The 21,009-nt window shown below is 43.7% G+C and overlaps 1 protein-coding gene across 3 annotated transcripts in view; it reads right to left on the minus strand.

The window, feature by feature from the left end:
- The window catches only part of CSMD1 (CUB and Sushi multiple domains 1), a 2,016,427-nt gene that overhangs the window by 154,867 nt on the left and 1,840,551 nt on the right, over positions 1-21,009 (minus strand). For all 3 annotated transcript variants that reach the window (XM_045056760.1, XM_045056761.1, XM_045056762.1), the window contains 3 exons: positions 11,321-11,509; positions 2,901-3,078; positions 629-774 (listed from right to left, as the gene is read on the minus strand). In XM_045056760.1, coding sequence (XP_044912695.1) covers positions 629-774; positions 2,901-3,078; positions 11,321-11,509 — 513 coding nt within the window. The remainder of the gene's footprint in view (positions 1-628; positions 775-2,900; positions 3,079-11,320; positions 11,510-21,009) is intronic.

Consider the following 21,009-nt stretch of genomic DNA (forward strand, 5'->3'; position numbering starts at 1 on the left):
GGATTATTTCGTGCCAAAGAAGATATAATAAAGTCAAAGGGAAAGATGTGTACGGTTTTAAAAATTATGACATTGAAATAAAATCACTTCACATATACTTGGGATTCTGCCACAGAGATGGTTCGCCCATGGCCTGGTGGTGGGTCCATATTTACAGTTGATAAGGTCTCCCCCTGCCTCACATCTGAGGACCTCCGTGGACACAGTCCTTACGAGATGTCAGGTGCTGATACGCTGTTTTCCCAATTATTTGTTTTCAAAACCATTAGATCTGCTTTTGCCTCATCTGTAATCACATGACGCTTGCTACCTTGATCCCCCAGGAGACAGGGATGAGGAAATCCACAAAGGCACTCACTGTCTTTCAAGGGTCTCCATATCAGTTGCATTTGCCATCCACTTACCTCGGAAGGAACCCAAGCTTCCCATAAACCAGACGTGACATAATCAAATGCCATTAAGCAAAAGAGGATCACAGGAAACCCTGACATGGAACTCAAGAAAATCCCCTAAGGCTCTCGCTGGGCACAATCAAGGAACTTGAGCTGGAGAGGAGGCCTATGTCAACCCGACCAGCAAAACCAAATGCGATTCTCCACCTGCCTCAACAAGGTGAAAATGCACTGACCGTGAAAATTGAGAACAAAGAAGCCTCCATTTGAAAAGTCGCTGTGGAACTTGAGCAGGACTTGGTTGGTGGAGCTATACGCGGTTTCCAGGGCCGTATTCCCACTGAAAACTCCCAGCTGAGGTGAGTTCTGATCAGGCCCATCCCTAGGGAAGAGAGAGACGTTTGATGGAAAGCTCCTAATTACAGCTGAAACTAAGGATCACTTTCTTCTGACTTTTGGACTCTGTCCTGGCATCAGCGGGCTGGTCTGACCCGGGCTCCGGGGGACGGGACTGCCGCGCTCACCTGAAAACTCAGGGCTGACTGCCATTCCCCCCACAGCTGACCTTTCCAGACCAATCTCTGAGACACGTTCACATTCATTCTGGCGGCCACAATACCACCTATCAGTTGCCTTTCAAACGTCTACGTTTGAAAGTCTAAATTCAATGGTGTCTCTTTAATTATGGGTGAAATTTATGCAGATCTTGCAACGGAACTAAAAGATTTTCAAAAATTGCTTAAACAGAAAACTACAGCCCAAGGTGGAGTCCCCTGCCCCATGAGTGCACGGCAAGACTGAATGCAGTTTCAACCCCTCCTGGAGTGAAATTTTACGCCAATCATTCAGAAAGTATCAGCGCCAATGAGGTCTCTAGGACTGTCTCCATCCACCCCCACCTCAAGGAAGAGGAGCTAATCTGCATGATAAGACGACCCCCCCCCCTTCTCCTTGCCTGAAACAATCCTTCCTTTTGCTAATGGCTTCTTGCCCCGCCCTTCTTCCCTTGAAAACCTTCCTTGGGCACACCTAAGTCCCCAAGCATCTCTCTACTTGCCAGATGGGATGCTACTCAATTCATGAATCATTTAATAAAGCCAATTAGATCTTCAAATTTACTCAGTGGAATGGTTATGTTTTTAACAAACCGAATAAAACACCACCACCTTCTGGACACTGTTTAGAAATACCGAGATGTGTAATGTCACAAAGTTGAAGAGACTTTTCAGTCTCTCGTTCATTAGTGTTCTTTGCAACAGGCACTCTACTTTGTTAAATATGAAGAGCCTTCGCTCCCATCTGCTAAATCTATAGGTTAATCCAGGTGAAATGGCTGATACTATAATGTTTGCCTTGATCAATTTAATATTTCAAGTTCTCAGCTTCCTCCTCATTCCCTCAGCCACTGGGTCGGCCGTTATCACCTCCCTGCCAGAGTTATTTCCATAGCCTCAAAAGCCGGCTTCCCCTCTTGCCCTCAGTTAATATATTTCCCACAAAGTGAGGCTGGGCATTCTGCAGTCAAGGTGATTCTCCTTCCTAAGACCTACTGAGTCCTTTTTGTTCTGAGAACTAAGTCTGGAATCCTTCACAAGATTTATAAGTTCCCGTATTCTCCGTCCTGCTCACTCGGACTCCCGTAATATCCGTATCTGAGATCTGCCAATAGCCTGAACTCACCCTGTTCTCTGACTTTACAGGCTTTCCAATAAGAAACTCTTAACATTTATGCTGACTTCCCCAACAGGCACACACACATTCGTGCATGCGTAGCGTGTAGTTACCTGCCATCACTCCAGTTTTCACGGAAGTTCATCCTGGCAGCACATCGTGGATCTTTAACCCTGAGTTAAGCTCACCTCCTCACACCATGTCCATGCCCCCTCCTTCTCCCACCATAGTGTCACAGAGGACCTGGCAATCTCTGTGTCCCCCATAACCTCTCCCTTCCAAAAGCAAAAGTAGGACAGTCATCCCCATAGACACGCAAAGGTAGCCCAGGGTCACACAGACAACTTACGCCAGGCCACATGGCTCTTTGGAAGGAGAACCAGGACCCAAATCCCCGCCCCCGTTTGCTGGCTCGTAGTATTTCCTACACATACGGAAGGGCAGCTCTGCAAAGTTCACAAAGGATGGAGGGAGGGCTACATGCGATTATGTCTTCGCTATTTCCAGACACATCAAGTTCTTATCGTGCTATTTCTTATCGTACTTAATAACGTAAAATAAAATAAGCTTGGGATATTTTATATTTTATATAAAAGATATTTTATATTTTATATTATAAATTCAGCCCTGAATTTATCTACCATGGAGTAAAACTCAAACATGCGACATGACATTTATTCTCTGTATCTCCCGGATTTCATTGCTAAGTTTCCTTTCCCATATCCCCCTAATAATTTCATTTCTTATACGTCAACCTGACATCCAAGCGCCATGTAGCTGGCTGCAGGAATGGTTTAGCACAATCGCGTATCACTTTATGTGAAAGGGCTCTCCTACCAAACAGCAATGTAATCGTTAACAGCTTCAGTCTGCAGCAAGGTGAAGTTGATGTAGACCCCGTGGCCAGGAGGTACAGTGATAAGCCAGAAGCAGTCCTTCAAAATTGGGTACTCATCTGGAAATCCAGGGGAATAAATGGTACCGTTCTGAGATGTTACATTATATCCGCAAGGAGCTGAAAAGGAAGCAGAACAATTAAGGCCCGCAGAGTCAGCTTTAGAAAGGACACAGTTAAATATTTCTAAGTCTCTAAAGCCCCTCCGCCGAAATTTTCCTTCTAAGAAATAATAATTGTGAAATATTTCTCGGTGACTACTTTGTCAAAGTAATTCCCCTGAAGTCTTAAAACCTTAGATGAATTTTACTTCTGAACTAAGTTATCTAAGTTCCATTTAATAGAGTCTCCAAACACTCAAAATCCCTTCAGGATGAAGTCATTCCCAGATAATTAAAAAGAAAAAAAAAAAAAGCCCATACTCAGTTACCCAGTTATCTTGGGTGACTGAGCTGATAATCCATTGGCTGTGTGATACAAGGGATTATGGAGAGATTATGCATAAATACATAATGGAAATTTTTCGTTGTTTTAAGTGAGATTTCTAAAACCTATTTAAACATCCAAGTCTCTTTGCCTAAACAAAAATATTATCAATTCTTGGCAGATCTATACCTGAAGAAATGGGAGAAAATTATGTAAGTCAAAGCATTTTCACATCTCACCAGCTTTCAGGGGTATAAAGACTCACCGTCCCCAATCAGTCCCTGTTTATTTTACTTAACGAACTGGTGTTCCCTGTTGCCATGACAATTATTTTGTCTTATCTACGGAGAAATGAAGTGACTATATATTAGCAGGATAATCTGAACGCATTATTACATTCAGACAGTGGTATAATACATCAAGTCATAAACCAGTAGACTTTTTAATCAACCAAAATCCAATAGATGTGGGATAAGTGGCTGTTCCTAGCATGAATCTTTTTGGGCTTTCAAAGACTTGTCACCAAAGGTGTAAAATTTAGGTGGAGAAAACAGACCAAACTATGTTTTTAAAAAAAGAGAAAGACAACTTCAATAAACAATTCACAGTGCTGACCGATGACAGACATGCCCTGAGGCAGTATGGGACATCCGGCCTTAATCATGCCCCTGCGTACTTTTTCAGAGGAAGGAGAAAATGTTCCAGGGCACAACAGATGGAATCTGGTCCAAGTTTTGGAAAAAATCCATAGAGGAAGGGGCCTTAGAGAACATTCTGGAAGTTTTATGGCATAATTATTAATAAGTGGGGTTTGGAGTCAGGCAAACCTTGCTTTGTAAACTGAAGCACACGGAAATTTATAATCTGGTGTCCCCAGAAAACTGTCATACGTTCTCTCACCTCCAAGCATGATGCCAATATTCACCCTGCATGAATCTTTCCAATGCTTTTCTACCCTGCTGCCAGGGTGGGCTGATCCCTTTCTTCAGAACTCGACTCGAGTGTTACTGCCCCCTTAAAGGTGGTTTGGCCCTGGATGGCCATGGTGATTCACTTATTATGCGGCTGCAATTAGCTGTAGTTGTTCTCCACTGTTAGACCATCAGACTATTAGCAGTCAGAAGTCAGGGACTGTGTTCCTTTTCGTCTCCACCCACCACCTGCTTTCGTTGATCCCCACGGCCTCAGATCACGATAAATAAGACGGAAGAAATGACTAATAAACTGAAAATGAATAAGACAATCACCACAAAATATTTTAGGAAGGAACACATGGAAGTCAGTGGGCTGACAAACCTTATGTGGACCTGAGGTTATTGATGCGGTATTGACTTACAATCTATCGTCTCCAAGACTTCCCTTGTGCATTTTGACTTTTCAGATTGAACCTTATAATTGTATAACCACATTCTACACAGTAGCACCCTTCCCAGTGGTGATAAAACACAACAAAACAAGCAAACAGAAAAGGACTGTGCCACCATTTAAAGGGCAAAAGAAACAATATGGTGATTTTTCTGGGTAGGACACATTGCTGGCTTCTGAAGTTCTGGATGTCACTTACTAGCTCTAGGACATTGAGCAAGTCAGGTATCCTTGCCATGACTTGTGTATGATAGTCAAAGAATAAGTCCGTCATTAACTTATTCAATGAGTATTTATTGAGAATCGATTATGTACCAGGAGATGTGAGGTTAGAGCAGGGGACACAGTGGAGAACCACAGAGCGCTGCCTTGTGGAGCTTACTGAATGGGGATGAAGAAAGATACGATGCAAATGATAAGTATAAAAGCCAACTTATATAAGTATGATGAGGGGAAGAACAATCACTGCTTGTCACATGAGCTAATAATATTCCATCGATGCATATAAAATTCCACAAGGCAAATCTTGCCCTGTAGTCTAGAGAGAAAAGAGTTGACGTTTCCTTTAGCACTCTTCCTGGCCTGTTAGCCCGGAGAAGGCTTGGCCCTCACTGCAGTGGTCCCAAAGGCGCACGGAGATCTGCACGATCGGGTGGCCTCTCACTTAAGGCCACAGAGACAGTAGATGTGTGACCTGACTCAGCAAGGCACGGATCCGCCCTCTCCCCGAAGGTGAGGTTCAAAGTGGACCCTGAGCTGGAGATCAATCACAAAGCCTCCGTGGGGAGATCTAGACACACGAGGATCAGTGCACCACAGCCAAGCAGAGGCACCTCCCGGCTCGCCACCGTGTGCCCGGGAGCCTGGTCCCCGCAGGACAAGGATGGCACCCAGCTGCCCAGGAGAGAGCGCATCGACATCGGCATCGGCCGCACCGTGCTTCACAATCAGAAGCCACACGCGCGACAGGCTCTTTTCCACTTCACGGACACAAAGAGTAAATAAACACATGTTCGTTTATATATTCGTGAGTGTACCTTTAATATCGTGATGCAGTTAGTAATTAGGAATACCTCCCTGTTCCTAGCGCAGAGCTCCAGAAATCCTTGGATAAAAGTTAAATGACAAAAGAGATAAAGCTCTCCTTCGTTATTCATAGCAAGACCCTTCCAACCACAGCAGTGCTTATGTTAATGAGATGACTTGGAAAGCACCAAAGGAAGGGGTCTGGAGAACTTCCCGATGCGTGAACACTTGGGGTGCTGGGAAGATGGCTCAGCTGGAGAGGACAGAACCCTCTGCTCATCTCCCAACACACAATCAAGGACCGTGTTCTTTTTCATCCCCACCCACGACCTGCTCTCATTGATCCCCATAGCCCCCTGCGTCTCTTCAATCTGGCTCTTGCCCAGTCACGTCCCGTGTAATAAATCTGGAGTCGCGGAAGTACGACGTTTTCCTGAGGTCTGCGGGTTGCTCTAGCAAATCAGTCCCATAGGAGGAGGGAGTCATGGGGACTTCTGATTTACAGCCCATCAGTGAGAAGGACAGGTGATAACCCGGACATGTGACTGGCATCCAAAGTGGGGGCGGGGCAGGGCAGGGGCCACCCCGCGGGGCCAGGGGCTTTCCCCGGGGAGACAGTCAGAACTGGGTTCCAACGGAGGCTCTCCAGCAGTGTCACAGCATCACTTGTTGTGGGAAAAAGGCACAGACGGCGGCCAGGAGTGCCAGAGTGAATGTCGAGTGTCACACAGTACGCACACGCAAATCAACAACAGGTTGTGCGAAAGGGCTGCCGTGTGAAGTATGATTAGCGAGAGCTCTCCAGTTATCTCTGGATGTATTTCTCCAGAGAAAACTATGTACATAAAGAGCATTAAGGCATCTTCTTTCATCACCTCCTAGAGCTAGCATTTGCTACCCTGACCAGGATGGAGGTGACGACTTCTCTGAACGCCTCATTCAATGTGAAATGTAGTCAGTGCCTATCTGTGCCTACGGAGCCTTCACCCCACCCTCACTTCCTACCCGAATCCACTGTAATTTGAGAACGTGAAGCTGTGAGGTGGCTGGGACAACAAGGGATGGGTGTGTTTCGCCAAGTCAAGCTCCTGCGCAGCCAGAAGATACTGGAAGATGAGCTGGTGGCCATGGTGGATGTCGACACGGGGAGGTGGAGAGACACCGACCCTTCGTGTTACCTGAGGCTACACTTGGAAAAATCAAGGGGCACTGACACATCTCTTTATTACGCTTCTTCCCCACAACACATGTACCAAGTGACTTTCTCTGAACTGAGATGGATAGAAAGAGCTTATTAAGTTGTTTCAATCAGAAATTAAAATTTAAAAACCCTAAATATCCACTAGGACAGTTATAGATAATTTATGGATGGTTTTCTCTAGGATTATGTCCAGATTTCTGCCTAATGAGAGCATGAAGAAAAAGCTTACGGTACCAAACAGCCAATACCTACATTTGGCATGAATATTTATGAATTTTAAACTCTTGACTATTAATGTACCCAGGAACCGAATGCCTAATCTCACAGAATGTGTGCAGCGCCGTAGGTATTTCTGACCTATTTTGTTTTTCTTCACTTTGGTTTCCTTATGATGGTTTTGAGATAGACACGCTGCGCTCTATCTTAGGAACTGTTTGATGATGGGAGGATTTAAAATAATATTTATGAATACAAGTTAGTTGTATTCTTTAGAATGTCATTCTTATTCTAAACTAGTAGGAGAGATTATTTTCTGTATTTATCAATCAACTTGATAAACCTTAATTTTCAAAACTATGTACATAATAACATATTCTTTGGCTACTTGGATTCCACATGTCAGTTAGGGTTCTGCAGTTGAATAGGGTTCTGCTCACAAAATCATTCAATCTAGACGTAGTCACTAATACACTAATTGCAACACATCATTATCCTAAAAATTATCTCTGTCCAGATAGTTCCCCATCAACATCCTACTGCACTTTAAGGTGAGGAATATCCTGACGGCGCTTAACTTTAAATATACTTTTTTAAATTATTTTTTTTAAGTTTATTTATTTATTTTGAGAGACAGAGAGAGCATACAGGGTAGGAGCAGAGAGAGAGGAGAGGGAGAGAATCTCAAGCAGGCTCTGCACTGTCAGCACAGAGCCCAATGCGGGGCTCGAGAATTGACATCACGACCTGAGCCGAAATCGAGTCGGGTGCTTAACCGACCGGGCCACCCAGGCACCACGACAGTGCTTAACTTTAAAAATGATCTTAAAATTATATCTATACAAGTATTTCGGTAAGAGAAGATTAATTAGGTAAACAAAATATCTAAAAATTTTAAACTGTATTTGTAAGTAGAGATGCATATTTGATTATCAAATTGATTTAGTAAATTAACAAACAAGTTTTTTAAGCCATATTTTAACAATTATAATCCATTTTTTAACTGGGACTTCTGTGTAATTATGTTACTGGCAAAAAAAAAACATCTTGAATTTCTCAAGTCACTTTGAGACCTTTTTTTTTTCTTTTTTAATAGGTATCATACTTTTATCGTACTTTATCTAACATTTAGAATTCTTGAGCCATAATTGTCTGAATTACTCAGTTTTTACTAAAGTTGCCAGAAGTTGTTCATAGTATCTCTGTTCTACCCCGAGAGTCTCCTGAAGTGGACGGGCTGGATCTCAGAAGATGGTTTTCCAGGGTATTTATCCGATACACCAAGAAGAAGCCTGAACTGAAAAAGCACGCTGGATAACCGAAATGCATTTCAGGCTGAGTATCTGGGCAATCGGACCTTGCCGGTGTCCTGTGTGGGCTTAACCATAGCCTATGTGGACCCCGACAGACCTCTTAACAGCCCACCGTGTTTAGCAAACTCTTTTTTTCTTATCTCTCTCTCTTTTTGTAAATACAACCTTTCACACGTAAAAATACCTTTTGTTATAAAATAATATCCTCCGTTTATTTTGTGTTTTTTTGGAAGTTAATCCAATATGGAGAGGATATTAAACACACATTGGACACTGCTTAGAAAATGTAATTTATGATATAATTTTATATGAATCTTATGTCTTAGTTTGTCTTATTCTGTGACATTATAGATATGAAGAGAGACACGACGGTAAAGATGCTCGTGCAGTAAAGCATTTGACCTTGCCTGTGGAGAGGTCTGGCCCTCTGTTTGGGAGGGGGTTTACCACACACCCGATAGGAGCGGCTTTGCTTCCTGGGGGGTCGGAGCGTTGTACTCAATAGTTCCAGGAGGGGGCGACCCACGCCGGAAGTACCAGCCACGTGACTGAAGGTGGGGCCTTTGCGTCACAGGATGTCAGCTGGTCTGGAAGCTGACACCAACCACTGAGCAATCCAGCCATCAGTCCTGCCCACCTAACAGAGCCCAGGTGAAAATCTCTGGGCACCAACACCCAGGTGAGCTCCTCAAGACACTGTCACCAGTCAGCTCTGAGACGGGTGCATCCTCCCGTACTCTATGCATCTTTTCCCATGATTTTAATGTGTCCTTTCCTTGTTATAACCCACAACCAGAGTATGTAATAGCTGTATTATTATACAATAGATAATATTATATATAATAGAGTATATAATATAATAAAGTTCTGTGAGTCCTTTCAGTGAATTTTCCAACCTCAGGGTGGCTTGGGGACAAATCTCCTATTTTCAGGTGCTGTCGGGAGCCCGGGGCATACTTGGATGTCTGGAGGACTTCTGCGTCAGTGTGGCCAGCTCTGGGTAGTATGACATATCATGTTGTCATTATAAGAGGTGGCGTCCCCTTTAAGCTACGTCACAAACAATGTATTTTGTTATTTTCATGCTGACAAAATAATTCTAAGCCAGCATTTATTTCTGTATTTGAAAACTTCGCTTGAAAAAGTGATGAAGCCTAATTAACGATTTAGTTCTACATTTTAATATCAAGCCAAGAAGTCTCTCGTGCATAGATGAATTCAAAGGATTCCAATTAAGAAAAGGGTTTAATCATGACAATCCCAAGTATTCTATACATTAAAAAATATGAGTTTTTAAATGGAGAATAGTAAAAAAAAAGGTTTTTAAAGTTTTTTTTAGGTTTATTTATTCATTTCGAGAGACAGAGAGCAAGTGAGTGAGCTGGTGAGCCTGCACAGGTGGGGGAGGGGCAGAGGGAGAGAGAGAGAACCCCAAGCGGGCTCCAGGCTGTGCGCACAGAGCCTGAGGTGGGTTCCATCTCACGAGCCATGAGACATGACCTGAGCCAAATCCAGATTCAGACGCTTATGCGACTGAGCCCCCTGGGAGTCCCTTAAATGTTTTAATAAAAAGCACCAGATATGCTACTGCTCTATTTAGTTTTATAAAAAGTTTTTAAATGCTGTTCTATATGTTATTAAATTTGCATCAGACTAAGGATTTTTTAAAATACAGCTCAAGTTTCTTTTCATAGTTTTTTAAACAATAACATAGAATAGAAAAATACAGGTGAAAAATCTAATTCAAGAAGTCCACTGGTGGTGTTTTGTTTTGTTTTGTTTTGTTTTGTTTTTCGGTTTATTTTTGTTTGTTTGTTTGTTTTTACTTTTTCAGTAGAAACAGAAACCCAGCGAGTTGCCGTTCCCTTTTGCCCCCTGGGATATAAATGTTTAGCATTTCAAATGACCACAGAGTTGGTAATTTCATTATTTTTTTCACTCAAAGGGACTGTATTTATAATGTTAGAATACTAGACTTTCAGTAAATTTTGTTTCATATGCTTTCTTCATGAACAACATGCTTGATCTACTAACTTCAACTTGATATTACAAAAATTTTGAAATCATCAAAAAAAAAAAAATCAGGCTGCCACAGAGAAGCTTTAAAGAAGTGATTTCTGCTCCGACCAGGGCTATTTGATGAATCCAGACTTCCCTCCATCACCACTGACGGTCAAGCTGATTCCCAGCCCTCCAGAGAAACCCTGATCATCATGTACTATTGAGCTGCGACTTTCCTATGACTGTCTCTCCAGGATGTCTTTGCTTTCATTATTCTTTCTACCTCTGATGCCCTATCTCTGAGTAGCAAAATAGTACGTATGCTCCAATGCCCACTAAAAAACAAAACCCATTTCCCAAAATACAAAAGCAATACATGATAACTGTGAAAGCTAAACAATAAAAAACATCTAGGGTAAAATGAACGAGCATTCTTTCTTCCACTAATCCCGTAATTTGGTGGAACCATCGTAATTCTAAATACCACTACCATCATAAAGATGTCCCTGATCACTTCCCAAGCAAATGCCATCCTTCTTCGTGCAATTCTTATGTCTGGTTTCGCATTATAAATTTGTGTTTATTATTTTGTTTCCTTTATAACAACCATTGAAGGCAAGGCCTATTTGTTCATCTTTTTAACGTACTGGCATATGATATTCCTGAGATACTAGGTAGAAGGAGTTTACCATAATAGATTGCTAATAAATATTTGTTGAATAGGTGAACAGATTCTCTAAAACATCCATTTAATCATTTAATGCACTATTATATACACAGAAAATTACATTATTGCCAAGAACGGTTAACCTACCGTCACATCTCGGAAAAGGATAATTCCAGTCTCGGTCGATCCCGTGCTGACAGGTGAGGACTGGGTGGCCGATTAAAATGTACCCAGGGTAGCACTCAAAGGATATGGACTGTCCCACACTATAGTCCGAGTTGATCATATAACCATTCTGAAAAGGAGGTGGGTCCGGGCAGTTCTGTAACTCATAGGCTGAAACGGACAGAATCAAGTTCATGTAAGAAGTTAGGTTAGTATGGAATGGACAGTCCTGGGATCATGGGCAGTTTATTAAGATGGATGTTTCCAGCAAGTTTTGAAAAGTATCTTTTCTAAGTTGCCACTTACCATCTAAGTAAAGCAATTAGTAGCAGTAATGGAATTAAAACAACTTGCAATTAATAAACACTTGACTGTGTGCTTTAGAAGTAGTAAAGCACAAACCAAATATAAATTTGACAGCATTTACCTTGGGGGAAAAAAAAAGTATATGAAATGAATTGACTTTTTTAAAAAGGTAAAATAAATGATAATAAAAATTGCCTGTAAAGAATGTCAGGTGAATGTGGACTTAATTTCCCTTTAATTTAGAAGCGAATTATACTCACACACCATTCTAAGGGTTAATAACTAGGAAATACGGAGTTGTTATGTTTTGATTTGTTCATTAATTGTCTGTTACAAATAAAATGTAAAAATCAACTTCATTTTCTTATTTTTTTAAAAAAAGAGCCCATAGAAAAATTGTACCAGCAACCACTATCTGTACAATGTTTTTTTTTATAAAATCTAGTCTATGTAGTAAATAATACATATTTATATTTTGCACGTAATAAGGATACTGTGCAGTTGATACGGTGTCTTTGCAAGTTCCAATGTTGTGAGATAAATTTAGAAATTTTAACAGCATGGTTAAACCCTCACTGCAGTCAGCAGATTAAAAATCCCTTAATTTCACAATTTCACTTCATTTCACATTTTACTTGGCTTTCCTTATTTTTATATTTGCAATTGGATGTCTCTGGACAAGAGTCAGATAAGCAGCTAATGACTGACGGCAGGCAAGAAGCAGAAATCAGAAGGGGTACCAGGGCAAAGGCCTCCAAGCCTCTTGGAGTCATTTATGGTGCTGGCTCCTCTGGGGGCTGATACCAGGAAGAACCTGGAGGTAGACAAAGGCCCCCCCCCGAAAAAATGGGGCCTCCGTGAATCTCCGGCAGCTGTAGACTTCCCCTCTGGTGTCCACTGTGCAAGCACAGGACGAGGGCTGTCTCCTCAACAAGATCAGAGTGGACGTCACAGACGTGGTTTATGCAACGAGGCTTTATCAACTGTGATGTGCTAATAATACATTTATTCCATTTTATTTGTAATGTGCTTCATTATTATAGGGAGTTGCACCTATCATACATTGAGAATAAGAGGAAAAAGCTTGCTGGAGTATTTTTAACTCAATGCCATCTTTTGACACACAGGCTTTATAACTCAGTATGGAGATATAACTTATTTATACAAAGTCAAACAGTTTAGCATTATATAATGAGTTTTTGGCACTCCTTTTTGGTGAAGCTAAATTATAACATGAAATTCCTGAGACAATAGAAGGAAAAATCACCTATTTAAGGATTTATTCCAGGTCAATAAGCATCATAAGCACAATTATTATTAACAAAACGCAAAGCTCTAGCCCTCTTTTGCCAAAGAAAAAGTGCTTGGAGCTCACAATTTTGGCATTTGCAATCCAGCATAAAGACAGTAGCTGCACGTTCTACAGAGGTGTTCTCCAAATTTTTTTTCTGCATCTCAGAAGTAAAATATCTTACTGTTGAAAGCTCCTGCCTAGTACCAGACTTCAAGGGGAAATAAATCTGTAACTGTTCCAGAGAAAAGAGCATTCAAACCTGAGTGGAAGGAAAGCATGTCTGGAAGGAAAGTACGTCAAGCATTAGCGTGGCAAGTCTCTCATTTTTACTTGCTTTGGGAATGTTACCACGTCGTATTTGAAAACCAGAAGCTTGGAAAACTGTGCTGGTGAGTATAAGGACAGGGAATGTCAGACCAGAAAGCCAAAACCAATCGGCACGTCTTTTTCTCTTTGCCGTACACGTGCATGAACACACAGGTGCACGCGCTGTGCACACACGCATGCACACACACACATACAATGCACACAAACACCACACACGTATGCACACATACACACTCCCACACATGTACACGTGCGCACACAGAAATACCACACATGTATGCACACACACACACACACATCCGTACATGTTTATGCACATACACACACGCGCGCACAAAGAAATACCACACATGTGTGCATGCACACACTCACACATCCGTACATGTTTATGCACATACACACATGCACGCACACAGAAATACCACACATGTATGCGCGCACACTCACACATCCGTACATGTTTATGCACATACACACACACGCACACAGAAATACCACACATGTATGTGCGCACACATACATCCATACGTTTATGCACATACATACACACAGAAATAATACACATGTATGCACACACACTCACACATCCGTACATGTTTGCGCACACACACGCACACACACACATCCATACACGTTTATGCACACATACGCACACACGCGTATGCACACACACGCCTGTACACGTTTACACCGTCACATGCACCAACGCACACTGTCTGTTTCTCCACTTCCTTACTGTGCTCCTTCCGGGGCCAGCGTGGCAAATCCACAGCCAGTCACCCGCCTCCCCCGAGGGCCTGAAAGCCAGGGCCAAATGGCCTAGCAAATACCCACGGTGCTTGCAATGTTGTTATTTGAGCTTAAATTTACTTTATCAGAAGCAGGTTCACGAAAAGAACAGAGAATCCCATACTGGGCTCCAACTGTCAACCAATTTCCTTCTTAATAATACTCTTTTAGAATGAAATCAGCAGTTCATTCTCATGCTTGTTTTGCTTGAAGCATAATAAACTCTGCTGGAGAAATGGGTCCTCTAATGTATCACGTACAACTGCTAATAAAACCTTTATACATACATATGTATGTATATAAGTATACATCAAAACTGGATGGCGGTTTCCACGTGAGCAGAATCAAGGCGGCATTCAACGGAGCACCGTCGTCGGTGAAAGATTCTAGCCATGGTTTAGCAGGGCCCTTGGGGTACCAAAGAAAGCAGTGGGAAGCGCGGATGGGTGCTCTCACAGAGAGTCCTTTTTTAAAGTTTTTTCAAAGCTTATTTATTTATTTGAAAGACAGAGTGTGTAAGCGGGAAAGGGGCAGAGAGAGAGGGAGACTCTGCATCGTCAGTGAAGAGCCTGATGCAGGGCTTGAACCCACGAACTGTGAGATCATGACCTGAGTGGAAACCAAGAGCTGGGCGCTCAACCAACTGAGCCACCTAGGTGCTCCAGTGCATAGAGATTCCTAATGAACTGTCACGGGAAACAGCCTGTACCACATGTAAATTCACACGGGTCTCCTCACAGCCTTGCCACAGGGAGGGGTCACTCTAATTTGCATCAGCGTCCATGTGAATGTGACTTTGAACCCTCCCTCAAGAGCTTGGTTTCCCGCTCCTTGGAAAAATGAAGGGGGTTCCCAGGAGCCACAGAGCCACATGCAGCAGTCCAGAGAATTCCCGAAGTGCACACACAAGGATGCTCCCTGTGTCCCAGACTGGCCGTTATGATGGCTCCAATGGCACATCTGTCTTCTTTTGTAACAAGGATATGACCCTGTTTCTCGCTCCTCAGTGAGACTGAACGTTCTTTATTGGTTATCTGAACTCCCCATACCCATCAGTGAAACCAACCTACATCGTCCCCAGGGTGACAGCCAACCCCATGCTCTGGGGGCAGCCCAAAGCCTTGGCTGGGCTGACCAAGTCACTTGCTCCAAATTGTGGTTACAATCGTGTCTTGTGCTTTGAGCAACCGCGGGTGGGTGCTCGGCTGACCTTCTGCGTGAAGACCTTTACACTGTGGAAAGACTCTTATTTTATTTTAGTTTTTTAAATGTTCACTTATTTATGTTAAGGGAGGGAGAGGGGGCATGGGGAGGGACAGAGAGAGAGGGAGACAGAATTCCAAGCAGGCTCTGCCTAGTCTCTATAGTGTAGCCCATGAACTACCACTGGAGGCACTTTCTCCATCTTGACCAGGTTGCCCTAGAGCGGACGGGAATTGACACGACTATTAGTTGTCCGCTATTTTAAGCATTTTGACATCTCTAAGGAGCCTCCTGCAGAGAACTCGATTCACTCACTCAGACGGGTGGAAAGGACAGAGCAGCCCCGACCTTGCTCTTGTTAGCTCAAGGTGCCTCAGAGTATCACGGTCAAAGGAAAAAGAACAACTCAGTTTCAGAAGCACATCAATTTCATGCAGACAAGTATGTTCGTGTCCGTAAGGAATGGGCAGTGGGTTTATACAACCAGCTACAAGCCACCCTTCCCGGGCTCACTGCACAGGAAGGTGGTTTGACTGCTTCTCCTCCTACAGGGGAAGGATCACTATCTACTGTCGACAGACTAAAGCCTATTTTCTCATAGATTCAATTCACTCAAATCCAACAGTTTTATGAGTGAATAAATGGAGAAGCGGATTAAACATATCTTTAAAAAAGAAAAAAAAAGATGCTTGGGGCACCTGGGTGGCTCAGTCGGTTCAGCGTCCGACTTCGGCTCAGGTCATGATCTCACAGTTTGTGAGTTCAAGCCCTGTGTTGGGCTCTCCGCTGATGGCTCAGAGCATACAGCCTGCTTTAGATTCTGTGTCTCCCTCTCTCTCTGGCCCTCCCCTGCTCGCACTCTGTCTCTGTCTCTCGCTCTCTCTCAAAAATAAACATAAAACATTTTTAAAATACAAAAATAAAGGTGCTTAGTACATATAGCAAAAGGAAAAAGAAAAAGAGTGCAACTTCGAAAAAAAAGAAGACATTTTTACTTCCTATGCCTGAGGTACTTAAAGTTACCTTTAAGCTTTTTGGCATTACACTATTCTATTATAATGTAAGAATGAACGAGAGAGAGAGAGGAGAATATTTAACTTCTCCAAATGTTAACTTACAAAAACCAAAAATAGAAGAGAGAGAGTTGCTAAAATTCTTAATGGCCCCAATTTCATAAACATTATGAAAATCTAGACACCAATAAGCCCATACCAATATTATAAGAGTAAGGGAATCCTTTGTTGGGCTCTAGGAACAGAACTATTACACCTATCACTCTCAAGCAATAGGGCATCAAGTGTTTAAATTATACGTGTTTAATGGGACAGCCAGTGGGGTCACGTAGTCATATTTGTGACATCCACCAGATTTTCCAGTATCTAATGAACTGATAAATATCTTCAGGCTTCCATGAGTTTTTCAGTTTTTGGCTTAGAAATAGGGTACATGAACTCAATTTTATTCAACACGACTCTCCACCTTCCATTTTCCAACTTCTGTAGAAGTCATGTAACTTCCAGACAGCGACATCCACTAGTAACATTTTTAACCTTTCTACAGCCATAAAGAAACGACGAGGTTTAAGAATAGGGGCACAACCAGGCATCGTTGAGAATGACAAGACATGCCTGCATGATTTATGCAGCTTCTTATGAGTTTTTAATTACGAGCTTAACTTCTAAATCTCAAGTCGGACCTAGGAATTTTGACGTGACACTCGAATCAGAATTGTGTCATTTTGCCAATTTATACATTTTACAAAATGACAAACACCGATAATCTAATTAAGTACCATCCATCCCTGTCAGATATGATGACCTTCAAGAAACTGGGGCACCTCAAATTCACGTTCTCATTCTTTTTATTTATTTTTGTAGCTCTCAACTATAGCCAACTCACTGCCTACAATAAAAAATATATTGTTTAAGAATTGCTTGTTTATTTATTTATTTTCAGCATGGATACTTAAACAGAGTCAGACGTCACGTAAATAAAACATGTGCTCGGCTCAGCCAACCAGATGTGTGGCCTAGATGAGGCTTCACGAAATCAAATGTTTAAAGGCCACACAGACAACATCAATGTTCAAAGCTCACAGGGGATAAGGGAAATTTTTGAAGTCAATCGTTTTCTACTCTGAAAGGGGCCATCACTATGACACTTCAGGGGACTGTCCCTACACGTGAACACTGACCAAATGTTTACAGATTCTGACACTGTGAGATAAAAAAGGAAAGTGGATCTATGGGTATCTCACAAACTATATGAAATCTAATCTAAATATTGACAATTAAAAATTGAGGTATTTTGGGGGCGCCTGGGTGGCGCAGTCGGTTAAGGGTCCGACTTCAGCCAGGTCACGATCTCGCGGTCCGAGAGTTCGAGCCCCGCGTCGGGCTCTGGGCTGATGGCTCGGAGCCTGGAGCCTGTTTCCGATTCTGTGTCTCCCTCTCTCTCTGCCCCTCCCCCGTTCATGCTCTGTCTCTCTCTGTCCCAAAAATAAATAAAAACGTTGAAAAAAAAATTAAAAAAAAATTGAGGTATTTTGTTAGCCAACTGCAGCAACTTTAAGAGCTACTGTCTAGATAATTCTTATTTAGACTTTGTGTATGTGTGTGTTTGTGTGTTTATTTTAGAGCATTCTTTTTGGATTTCAGTAATTGATAGCTTAGAATTATGTGGACATGGCCTTAATAACCCTATCTGGAAAATATCAAGAGAGATAAAACAAGAAATATTTTTCGAACTGTGGAGGTTAGAGTTAAGTAAGATAAAATACAGTTCCAGAACTTCCATATAAATCATGGGAATTTGTACTTGAGTTTTGCAGGCCAAGAAGGAGAGAGAAGTTAAATTTTGAATACAGTATTAAGAATATTCCAAGTGGGGAAGACTTTTCGAAAGTTCTCGGGATCAAGTGAGATAAATCACTTAATTGTCAGCTCATGGTTTGAAATGTGTAATTATGTATATTTTTCTTATTGACTCATACATTAAAGTCATGCCAATTGAACAATGGAGGTCACCATGTAATAGCCAAGTCTAAAATGACAATCATGGGGTGCCTGGGTGGCTCAGTCTGTTAAGTGGCTGACTCTCGATTTCAGCTCTGGTCATGATCTCACAGTTCGTGAGTTTGAGCCCTGCGTCGGGCTCTGTGCTGACAATGTGGAGTTTGCTTGGGATTCTCTCTCTCCCTCTCTGTCTCCCTGTTCCTCTTCTACACGTTTGCACTCCCTCCCTCTTGCTCCCTCCCCCTTGACCAAAATAAGTAAATAAACTCAAAAAAAAGTAAATAAGGGACGCCTGGGGGCTCAGTCAGTTAAGTGTCTGATTTCGGCTCAGGTCATGATCTCACAGTTAGTGGGTTCCAGCCCCGCGTCAGGCTCTGTGCTGACAGCTCGGAGCCTGGAGCCTGCTTCGGATTCTGTGTCTCCCTCTCTCTGCCCCTCCCTGTTTACACTCTCTCTCTCTCAAAAATAAACATTAAGAAATTTTTAAAAATAAATAAAATGATCATGAATGAAATGTTCATACTTTAATAAAATGTACTTCAATAGAATTAGGTAAAGGGTGTACACCAGATATACAAAAATATGAAAGAGAAGCACTGAATTCACGGCAACTACGATTCAAGTTTCAAGTTCAGCGTACAAACAGGTGAAGAGGACGCAACAGAGAGAGGTGTGTTGAGGTGAAAGCCACATCTCCCTTAGACACCTGCCAAGCCTTCCAGCAGGAAGGTGAGAGAACCCCCAACACACGCACACGCACACATGCCAGGAGATGCCTTGCTTCCGAGACTTTGCCCTCCCCTGCCACTTACAGAAGAGTCAGGAACACCCGCGTTTGCCTGTGGCTGGACAAGACACGAATCCTCCAGATTCTCATCTCGTCTCATCATGTCTCCCACATGGTGAGCTTCACCGCCTGTTCCCACCGACGAGCCAGAACAGAACAATGGTCTCTGCTCCTACCAGCTCGTACTGGGCGCCCGAGCCCCAGCCAGCAGACGGCGCTCCGTGGGCAGCCTGCTGTCCGGGTAGGACCTTTCCTGACTCACCACCCACCACGCTCTCTCCTGCTCACCCACTTCCCAGACCCAGGCCCCCGTAGCCTTGCCGCTCCTCCCTGTAGAGGAAAACCCCTCTTCCCACCCCTCCAGACCCGCGCTGATCTTATGGTCAGAGCGCTGTTCTTTCTGCTGCAGGAGACCTTTTCTCCCGGGGCACTAAATAATCCTTTCGGCCAAAGGGTCACTTTACCAAGGCTGAAGTCGTTCTGCATTTCATTCTAGATACGGGGGCTGTTGATGCCTTAGCGTCAGAAGTGGGAAGGACGAACGTGGTAGGACTTTGAAGGGTCTGACAGTTTTCTGGGACAAAGAGGAGGGCGGTGAGGACAAGATGCGTGGCGGCATCTGGTGGGACTGCGCGATGTTGCCCAACTGGGAGCTGGGGCAAGAGTCATGACGCATGGGGTCACGTCCCCCAGGAAGCGGGCACGGGGGCACGAGTACGCCAGTTCTGCAGCTGGAGCGGGTAGCTCAAATGCGCACTGTGTCCTCAGAGGGATGGGAAAGGCTGGAAGAGGAACCTACCCGGAGAAGAAACCGTGTGCTCGGTTTTGCACACAGGGCTCACGGGCCAGCCCGATGCCCAGGGGATGCGTGGCAGTGGGACGGACACCCGGCCCCGGGACTCACAGAACTGGAATCGGGGACAGGAGCAGCCAAGCCGTCCAGCACTCACACCACACAGGCTTCGAATGCGGGAGCGTTGAGGACACTGGGGGAAAGGGGGTGACGAGCAGCTGGGGCTCGGCCAGCCCTGCACGCGTGGCTGTCCGGCAGAAGAGAACGACCGAGGCCCAGAGATGTAAGAAGCAGTAGGGGGGTGGGGGGGCAGCTGAATCGCCAAGAGACTGTGTGGACCCTCAGGGAGGGGGCAGGGCCCCGGGACAGAGGCGGGGACACCACCGAACGCTACCACAGAACACGGGCCACGGCGCGTGGTGGGGGGGTATAGCGGCACGGAAGGCCGCTGGAATGAAGAACACATGGACATGATGCTGTGTCAGAGTCTGGATGAGAATGGGAAGGAGAAGGTGGGGAAAGTCTTAGAAACCGGGACGGGTGGTGCAGACAGTGCTTCAATGTCTCCTAGAAAGTGGGAGCCTAAGGAAGACGGGACTCGAAGGGACACTGACAATTACACATAAATAGAAGCACCGGGTGGCTGGGTCGGTCGAGCTTCTGACTCTTGGCCTCTGCCCAGGCCCCAATCTCACAGTTCATGAGTCTGAGCCCCAAGTGGGCCTCTGAGCTGACGGCTCGGGATTCTCCCTCTCCCTCTCTCAGCCCCTCCCCTTTTCTCTCTCAAGAAATAGATAAACTTAAAAATACACATCTAAAGAGATGTGGTGTGTGTGTGTGTGTGTGTGTGTGTGTGTGTGTGCGACGCTTTCCTGAGGGGGATGGGGTACAGCGGGAAGCAATGAAGGACACCGCCTGCATCAAGAACATTCCGGCCACGTCTCCTGCCGCATTCCTCCCTGCCCCAGCCTTTATTTCCCTCCTACTGGGGTTTTGTATCTTAAGAGACCCCAGATTTGGAAATCTAAGTGTAGAGTTTATATTTAAGTAACAACTTGAGTACCAATGTCTGAAACTTCAACATAAAATGCGTCATCTTTGAGTAAAACAGTAAAAGCCTTAGTTTCAAAGGCAGTCGATGAAATTAAAGAAAGCAAG

The sequence above is a fragment of the Felis catus genome, chromosome B1 (assembly GCF_018350175.1).
Source record: "Felis catus isolate Fca126 chromosome B1, F.catus_Fca126_mat1.0, whole genome shotgun sequence".
In the NCBI taxonomy this organism is placed as follows: Eukaryota; Metazoa; Chordata; class Mammalia; order Carnivora; family Felidae; genus Felis; species Felis catus.